This window comes from Musca domestica, unplaced genomic scaffold (genome assembly GCF_030504385.1).
Source record: "Musca domestica strain aabys unplaced genomic scaffold, Musca_domestica.polishedcontigs.V.1.1 33, whole genome shotgun sequence".
NCBI classification, from domain to species: Eukaryota; Metazoa; Arthropoda; class Insecta; order Diptera; family Muscidae; genus Musca; species Musca domestica.
This window is the reverse complement of record NW_026712312.1, coordinates 10,214,204-10,224,265: the sequence shown is the minus strand read 5'-3', so window position 1 is coordinate 10,224,265 and position 10,062 is coordinate 10,214,204. Positions and strand designations below refer to the sequence as shown.

The following is a 10,062-nucleotide window of genomic DNA, read 5'->3' as shown; positions in this document are numbered from 1 at the left end:
TGTGCAAAATTTTAGCTTCCTATTTACGGACGGAAGGACGGACGGGCTAAATCGTCTTAGAATTTTCGGCTGATCAATAGTATATATACTTCGTTATGTCTAAAATTATTATTTCGATGAGTTAAAAATGGAATGACGAACTTAATATATGGTGGAGGGTATAAAAATGTCACATCGAATTTTACACTAGAATTACTGTAGACTCAAATCAGCGGGTTTTAATGTTATGGCCAAGTTATACGAGCTAATATGATATACACATGGTAGAACTAAGAAGGTCAAGTCATGTAATAATATGTTTAGAATTTTTTCAAATTCATACATTTGACAACATCTCTTTTGCTCTGTTCCAAAACCTGCAAGAATTTACTAATTTTGGAATTTTTTTCGATGTCATAAAGAAAAACTCGGTTATCGTAGTAAAAAGTTTTAATTTATCGCAGTTCCGGAAGAGTACAATTGTTTATATTTTGAAATTCGCAACACCTAGTAAGTTAGCGTCCAAATTACATAGATGAGCTTCAATATAAAAAGGGTTGTCATTTCCGATTTGTTGGGAAAAAAAGATTATCTTGGAAAATCGACCTAATACTAATACTAATAGTTGGAAAATATATATGTATCACAATATTTGAGAGCATTTTGGACAAGTGTGAAATCAGACACATCTCGGAATATAACCACTCAATAGCCACATTATTTTTTTTATTAACATCACAGAGTCTCTACGGATATTGATATTAGAGACATGGACATGAATATCCCAATTATCGTCACTCAATGTCACATTCTGTCTGGCCATTTTAAATTAAAACAAACATTTTGTTGTAAAAAAACGCTATAAGTTCCATTCATGGTTTCGCTTTACGAATTTCATTGTCGTCGCACTGCGTTGTTGCATGATGTTGCCAGTAGCGGTATCATCATTACCTTCCTGTGTGTTCTGCTCTCACAGTAAAGTATTTTAATAATTTTTTTAATTACTCATCAGGCCGCCATGAAACACTTTGTGATTTTTCTAATCGTAGTTTTAGTTACAACTTCGGCCCAGAGTCCTTTAAATATCCATAAGAAAACAAAGTGGAAACAGTCCCCTACAAGGTATTTGTGTGCGTGTGTGTGGTGCATGGAGGCATTGCACTGCCTCGCTGCAACTCTTGCTCAGGGAATCCCTTGTTTCTTGAGTTTAGTTTTCATGGGAAATTACACATGTTGACAATCATTTGTGGTCCGACATTTTTTAATTACTTTATTTATGTAAAGACAAGAACAAACACAAATCGTGTTTGCACATCATCATTGCCTCAGATGGAATATCCTTTGCTGTGCCTTTGTGGTATTCTACGTGGCGGCATCAATTGATGAGTTCTGATGAGTACTTCATGTTGTCCGCAGCACCACTCTCTTAAATAGCTAGCTGACAATAAGTACTTGGTGTAAACGTATAAAATATAAACATATAAGATGTATGGCATTTAAATGCCCTGGGCGGTTCAACGAATGTTATTGGTGTTAATTTACAAGACCTCTTTAAAGAGATCCATGACAAACTCTATCCCTAAAGGAGGAGAGTACAAAACTCATTGCGCACATATGAGGACAATTAGTGAAGGTATGCAATAAAAATTATATAAATGATCTTGATCTTACTGGTGGTTGGCATAAGAATGCGGTTTTTATATCCTAGCCCTGTGTGTTATGTCTTTGCTATAAAAAAGGGGACGAGAATATAAAATCACTTGCAATGTCGATTTACCCAAGTCCGTCCATCTATGGAGTTTTGTAAACAAAATACGGATAGCATTTCTTGTCCGAATGGATTCACTTGTTTGGCCAAAGGAAGAAACCTCTAGATATTGGAGGCAATCCTATGTGCAAAAAATGAGTAATATCTTTCCGAAGAAAATGAATTTTGGAATAAATTCTAGAAGTTCGTCTGCCAAAATTCTTGAAAATGATTCAGTTATAGCTACTGCTCCCATCAGAAAGAAAATCACTTCGCATGCTTTCATGGATCATGCCGCTGAACTAAAGGGGCTCTCTAGCACTAAAATCACACACATGCAGGAGCTTTGGATTCCTAATTCACAAACTCGCCGAGAAATATGTGTTTGGGAAGCTTTTTAAATTTGTCTTCATATCAGCATAGATATAAGTTGATGCACACTGAAAATCCGTTTGGTATTCAAAGTTCCGCGTCGATTGGTTTATAATTTTGGCCAGTAGAACAACTGCAAAATCAGGAAATGTTCCTGTATTTGGTCCATTTTAACCCCTACATATTTTGCGATCACCTCCCAAAAACCATAGGGTTCTATTCTGACCCAAATCCAATCCCAATAATTGCGACCTGCAGCGTGATTATAAATTAACACGGACAGACGGACGGATGGACATACATTGCTAGATGGACTCAGCTCGGCGAGATAGGAAGCTCCATATATGGTTTCCTATGGCAGGGACCAATATTACACTAGGTTTTGGATAGTGCTTTAGGGTAAAAAAAAAAACAAAACGAACAATCCCAGTAACAAATGTGCAAAACTCAGACAGGATCGACTATTTGACACGCTACATTACATTTTTAGAGCGGTTTGAATTTGAAATCGAATGGAACTAATATATCGGAGATATATCTTAATCTAAATCGTTTTCTACAAAATTTGATGGCACAGTTTTTTCTAGACAATATTCAATACCCTGTTGCGAATATCCAAATGAACTGTGCAAACAATTTCATGTCAGACCCAACAAAGTGTATATATTCTTGATCAGCGTAAAATTCTAAGTCGATTTAGCGATGAGCGTCTATCTGTGTGTCAGTCTGTCTGTCCGCCAGTCTGCTGCTGTGTCCACGCAGTAGGCAGGTTAAGTTCGCAAATGGGTTATGTCTGTCCACGTTTTCGTATAGCCCCCATATATCGGCACCTCTCAATATTCCGTATTTTGATTATATAAGCGACATTAATCAACGGAATTGTTTTAAACTTCTTTTTTGAAGGCGTATTGCATACGCAATTTTTTGTCACAGGCTGTTGTACTCATTAGGACCACGATTTCGTATAGCTACCATATAACGATACTTATTGACACTTATATGCTTTTTTATTTATTTACTTGTTAAAATTGTCTTTTGGTTTTTTTTTTCCTATGAAGATATGGACCTTGCATGTAGGATGGCATTGTGGTGAAGAGGTGAGCAATTATATATCCTTATGCAATTTATTCTACTCAAAGAAATATACAGTTTTAATGGATGCTACAGAGTCCGTGGAATGGAAATATGTGCTATAAAACACGTCGAACAAATCATTCGATGTGGCAGAAATATTCTTCCCGAGTTGCTAGTTACTTATGCTTGCCAACTCATTCTCAACCATTCTCTTGGCAATTATTCGAACAAAAATACCTGTTCCTATCTAAGAGACTCCAACAACTGCTAGCGAAGAGAAAATTCTCAACAATAATAACAACAATAACCATGGCGAAAGCACTTGGGCATACGACCAACAGCAGGGGGAGTAACAACAAGTGATCAGGCGAACAGCTACCAAACTTATGTTACGGGAACGAATGAATGAATCAATGCTGCTCCGTTTGGAGTTGGATGCATTCAGCATGGGAGCCATCTCGTATTTATTTTAGCTTGTCTTCTGGCCAAAGAGATCAGACAAAATTTGCAAACATTTCAGTTCAGTCGGTTAGTCAGTCAGTCAATTCATGTCCAGATTGTCGGCTAGAGTGGTGGTTGCTTGTAGCACACCGTGTGGAGTGCTGCATTTGGGGTTCTAAATTTAATTTACTAACGAAATGATTATTTTTAGCCAAGCATCCCAAGTTTCGATTCGGAATTCGGTCATTATAATTTCGAAGTGGAATTGTTTATCAACAAACGGGGCTGTATGACACTTAAGAATAAGTGATCCCTTGTTGGAAGGTTCGGCGGGCTGTTGTTGTTGGCTTGGGTAGCGATAAGGCTTATATCCGTTGGTTGCCGTTATGTTGCATGTGTATGTGTGTGGGACTGCATGTGTGTTGATTCGAATGCGACAATTGAGTGACAAGCCTTTCTACACCAAATACCGCAACATTTTTTTGTATCAAACATTTGGAGTATCCATCCGTAGGACCCCGTCCGTCGTTCCTACACATGCACACTTGACAAAAGCGGAAGTGACCACGCTGGATTCGTCTAGGTGCAAAAGTGTGTGTTCCAACGAACGAACTTCTTCGTTCGCTCCATAGCTGTGTGAATACTGATATATTGTGGCGATCGTGTGTGGTGATTGGCGTCGGGAGCCGTTGGGATACCACCACCACGTGTGTGTATCTGCAGCTGTGTGTGAGTGTGTGTACTGCTGCCACAACCAGCACAAGTTCTGCTGTCGCGTTTCGCCTTTTGGGGAGCGATCGAGAGTTTCATTTACAGTCCGCTGTGGGTAGTGTGGTCAGTTGCTCGCTGGCACTCTTTCTCGACGGTTGTGTTCGTTCGTTGATCATTCCAGACAAGGAATGCCAATACTCATTGCTGTTTTAGTGCAGAAAAAAGCGCGCGGTCCTGCGGGATATATTTTGTGTTGTTGTGCTTATAAACAGCACACCCAGTAAGCTATAAAGAACAAGGATACTAAAAAGGATATCTGCAGATGATAATTTTATTGAAAACGCCAATAATTGTGCATTGGAAACATAATTAACAATAAAAGTCTTTTTTTAAACAATAAAAATAAAAAATTTAAAAATATTGCAAAACATTGATAAATTCTAAGTGAATAAAGATAACATTGCCAATAAAGGATATTGTGCCGTAGTAGTTGAACACCCCCAATAAAATGGATTTATCAGGGCGGTCTCGGTAAGCAAACAAAAAAAAAAATAAAAATAATAAAATAATAATAAAATATATTTATAAAAATGTATTGAAATAACAAAACCATAGCGTATCCTGTAATTTAAATGCTTAAAGCACCCAAGTGAAACGGCGAATTGGATATGCAGCCATTTCACGAAAATAGATTAGAAGTGAACATTTTGATTATTATTGAAACTTGGAGGTCCTTACAAAGTGCCTTCATGGCAGTTTGTGTCATTCCATACTGAGTGATATTAGTTAGAGTCAACATCTTTTGGAGCGCCATTAATTGACTGAAAAAATTGTCCCATATTCTTCAGACAAATTGATAAAACCGTAGCCAGACAAATTGGTAGAAAAGTATTTTTAATAGTTTCTTTTTCAAACAAATTTTCAACTACATTTTGAGAGTTTTTCAATTTTAATAAAGGAAATATCATAACTGTCGTCGGCTTACAGTTTGTATTGTTTCTTTTGGTTCTTTTAATATTTCATTTAAAAAGAGAAACTATTTTAAAAATAGTTTTTCTTTTGAAGCAATGGATTGTGTTATAGCTTATATAAATCCGGATATTTAGGATTTGCTGACTTTATGAACTGATTGTCTAAAAAACCTCAACTCTGACCCTAACAAAATAATGAAACCAGTAAGGAAAAGTCAAAAGCTGGGCGGGGCCGACTATATGATACCATACATCACTATGCTTATTTAATAGAGCTCCCGTAACAAAATGACTTATTTGAAGTATCCTATCAACATTTGACTTAAGAGCAGTTATAATTTAGAACTAATATATGGGAGGCATATCCAATTCTGAATCGTTTTTTACTAAATTTGACGGAGACTTTTTAATCTTTTATACCAAATAGCATTGCTATAGAGTGCATGATGTCAAATCGAGAAGGATTATATTTCCAAAGCTCACTCCATTTGGTCTGATATTAGCCATTGTTTGCACAATAAACCTGAAATCGGATCAAGGATATATATTTATATATCCAAATCTTAGCCAATCTCAATAAATTTTGGCAAATTCAATTTGTAGCAAATATCATTGTTGTTGAATGCATATTACGGATGGGAGGGACTTAAACACCAAATCGGATGAAACATAAATATTGGAGCTATAGCTATATCTGAACCGATTTTCTCCAAATTTGAAGCATTTGCTTCTAGACTGAATTTGGTGGGATGAACCAAAGTTCAGAACTTTTGGACTGATATTAGCCATTTGGTGCACAATTAATCCGAAATCGGTTGAAGATATATATGGGAGATGTATCCAAATCTGAACCGATCTAGATACAATTTGTCAGAGGTATTTCTTGGTTGTATCTGATATCTGGTAGCAAATATCATTTTTGTCGAATGCATATTACGAATGTGAGGGACTTAAACACCAAATAGGATGAAACGTATGTATGGGAGCTGTAGCTATATCTGAACCGATTTTCACCAAATTTTACTGAATTCGGTTGGATGTGCCAAAATTCAGGTTATTTGGTCTTGTATTGGTCATTTGGTGCACAATTAACCAGAAATCGGTTGAAGATATATATAGAAGCTATATCTAAATCTGATCCGATTATCATTTATCTCCACCAATAAAATAAAAAAAATCGTTCCAGACAAAACAAAAAACTTTACAAATCGTAAAAGTGGGAAAGTATTTTTGTTAGAAGATGAATTGCCATAATCGATTCAATCCTCCACACAAACCAGCAAAATTCAGGAATCTGAAATTAAACTAATTTTGTTTTTTTTTTTTAACATTACAAATTCATGTATTCAAAATTTTAATTCAACAAAAAAAAAAAAAAAATAAAATAATAATAAATAGAACACTTAAAAAATGTACTTCCGTATCGACATACAGACACAGGCCCTTAGTTCCTGTTTCTTGATTCGATTTCCAGGTAAAATACAAGTTGGAGGATAATGTTTCAAAAATGAATAGAAATTTCAGATCAGAATGGGAGTTTGGCCAAAAAAGTCTTGGCTCTATAGACCGTTAAGAACAAACAAAAAAAAAGGTTACATTTTTTAAACCTATTGAACCCTTGCCCAGCGTCTCCTGCCACTTTACTTGAATCATCTTTCTCATACCATCATTACAATTATATTCTTTTACAAGTTCTGATAGGTAGCAAAAGGCCAAAAGATGTTCTTCGTAAATATGTGTCGTAATAAAATGATCCGGAATTGCGTTCTGCTGCGGCCGACCCGGCAGAAAATTTGAGAATTTTACTATTCTTTGAAAATGCTGGTAAACTGAAATGTAAAAAGTCACATAAAACGCCGGCTCGAAGCTTGAAGCCACTTGGACTTGTATTTTAATTTATTGCCGTCTCCATTTCTTTTTTTTGAAGGTATCCATGAAACGGGTGTAATAAATTCTTTATAATTCCTCTTTTTCATCTTCTTGAAGCATGGTCGGTGTTTTCTTCTTCTTATTTTTGTTGTTGCGTTCTTTGTATTTTTGGGATTGTATCTTTTTAGTGTTGCAATTACTTGACCTAAGCTAACGAACTGAAATGACGACCAAGTTGTTGACTGGCTAGCTAGCCAGACGGCAAAGTACTGCCTCACGTGTGGAATCCAAATGGGGCAAGGGTGTGGGGGGAGGCGCAATGATATTACAACACATGTAGTAGAAGAGGGCCAAAAGAAGAGTAAACGCTAATATTTTTGCGTTTTGGCTACATTTCGCATTCGCCGCTTTTGTCGTCTTTATGGCTTATTACGGACACCAGACATGCGACTGACCGACCATATGAATGTCTGCCCAAATTCGAACATACCGTCAAATGGTCGGTGTCTATGTTGGTCACGAACATGTGGGCACACCGCAAGAATTCTCTTCACAAGAAAGCAAATTCTTTCACAAGTCGAATGAACATGAAGTAAACAATAATATTATCGGCTTTGCGATCCTAGTTAAAGTTATTAACATTTTTTCATCTCCTTATTGATATTGTATTTCAGAAAGATATTCCTCTTTGATTTTTTTTCTTTTTGATTTTTCACAAACCAAATTAATGGCATGATCGGGACGTTTCTTCACAAAAAAAGAAACATTTTCAAGTGTTAAATATCTGCTTCATGAAACATATGTGCGGCAGAACTTTCACGCACCGTATTTGCCGGATAGAATCATGTTGATTCGAATCTTTTAGAAATCTTCACATATTTTCTGCTTTTTAAATAGTGTTTTGGTATCGGTTCTCAAGTGGCATAGCTCAGTCGATTCTCAGTTATCGATGCCCTGTGCCACAGTTGTCAATGGTTCTGGATCACAAGTTTCAAGCAGGGAATGTTGAATGCTTGGAAAAAATAGCTTTTCTCAATGATTTGCAATCTTTTTTGAAATATTTGCGCAGCATTTGCACACTGGTGGCCGGAGCTATTCGGCCACATGTGTTGTAGTGCAAAGTCGTTAATGCGGTGCTTTATAGGTCCAAAAATCATGCGAACATTATTTGGAAAATTGGCAACAATAAATTACTGTATTTGTATTGTCTTGTATTGGCTCTTGTATTGTCGACACTAACATTTGTGGATGGCCAAATGCGATAGTGAATTTAATTGTTGAATTGTTGTGTTTGGCGAACATTTCCTAATTATTCTTTTTTCGATATTGGCGATATGACGTGTGCTTCACCATATGTGTCGGCTAAGTTGCTTTATTAAATCATTTTGAGGAAATCATCTGAATAATTTAAAATTTTGGCAAAAATACTCAATCGATCTCTAGCAGCAGTGCATTTGGTTTTCCTTAATTAATTTTTATTTATTTTTCCAATCTTTGATACTTATATTCATGACAGGCGTCAGGAACTCATGTACTTCTCGTAAAGTGCATGAGAATTCAGGACCTACTGCTGTTATTGATAGAAGAATTGGTCAAAATTATGGCGAAATGAAAAGTTCGAAAATTGTTTTAAGACACATGAATGGAATTAGTAACAGTCGTACATAAACTCTCCATGGAAAATTTCAAGTGTGTGTCCGTCTGTTAAAAAAAAATGACTTTTTTCAATTTGCTTCATATCCAAATTCTGGAAAACAAGTAAAATATTGTGTATTACATAGTGCAAATGTACAAAAAAATATTCTGATTTGATACGGCCAAAACGTGCCTTATCGAAATAACGGTTTTAGACCCCAGGTCTCTTTGACCACATCCGTTTCAGGACATGTGTCTGGCTGGTGCGCACGATAACTCTCGAAAGGAGTATCCCATTTAATCCAACCTTGGTACATCGTTATATTATTGACAAACTTAAATTGAGTTCGGATATGGACAATATCGGCCCACTGCTTCTGGTACCTCACCTACAAAAGTTCGAAAGGTTCAAAGAAAATAACTTACAGACAGAGAAAGGATAATTCGATTTTGCTTCAACTTTGCAAATCCTAATATTTGCATCAGTGCTAGGCCAGGTACAAAAATGGATAATATCCGACCAGTCTATTATTAATTAATTATTCTTTTTTCGATATTGGCGATATGACGTGTGCTTCACCATATGTGTCGGCTAAGTTGCTTTATTAAATCATTTTGAGGAAATCATCTGAATAATTTAAAATTTTGGCAAAAATACTCAATCGATCTCTAGCAGCAGTGCATTTGGCTTTCCTTAATTAATTTTTATTTATTTTTCCAATCTTTGATACTTATATTCATGACAGGCGTAGGGAACTCAGAGACATGTACTTCTCGTAAAGTGCCTTATCGAAATAACGGTTTTAGACCCCAGGTCTTTTTGAGCACATCCGTTTCAGGACATGTGTCTGGCTGGTGCGCACGATAACTCTCGAAAGGAGTATCCCATTTAATCCAACCTTGGTACATCGTTATATTATTGACAAACTTAAATTGAGTTCGGATATGGGCAATATCGGTTCACTGCTTCTGGTACCTCACCTACAAAAGTTCGAAAGGTTCAAAGAAAATAACTTACAGACAGAGAAAGGATAATTCGATTTTGCTTCAACTTTGCAAATCCTAATATTTGCATCAGTGCTAGGTCAGGTACAAAAATGAATAATATCCGACCACTCTATTAAGTATCTCCTCCACAAAGGGTCAAAATTTTGAATAATTATAACTCTTATAAAATGTGATGCAAGCGTCCGATTGTCTTCAAATTACACACATCTCCATTCGTCTGGTGAAGATTTTGAAAAACAAAACGCTCAAAGCGAA

The 10,062-nt window shown here is 36.2% G+C and overlaps 1 protein-coding gene across 5 annotated transcripts in view; it reads left to right on the top strand.

Annotated features, from left to right (window-relative positions):
• Nucleotides 1–4,442: 4,442 nt before the first annotated feature.
• LOC101894735 (papilin) overlaps nucleotides 4,443–10,062 on the top strand; it is a 42,240-nt gene continuing 36,620 nt past the window's right edge. For 2 of the 5 annotated variants that reach the window (XM_011296721.3, XM_005176063.4), the window contains exon 1: nucleotides 4,444–4,855. In XM_011296721.3, the coding sequence (XP_011295023.1) occupies nucleotides 4,833–4,855 (23 nt within the window). In that variant the 5' untranslated portion in view covers nucleotides 4,444–4,832. Of the gene's footprint in view, nucleotides 4,856–10,062 lie in introns of all 5 variants that reach the window. The other 3 variants (XM_005176062.4, XM_005176061.4, XM_011296724.3) reach the window with 2 other exon arrangements.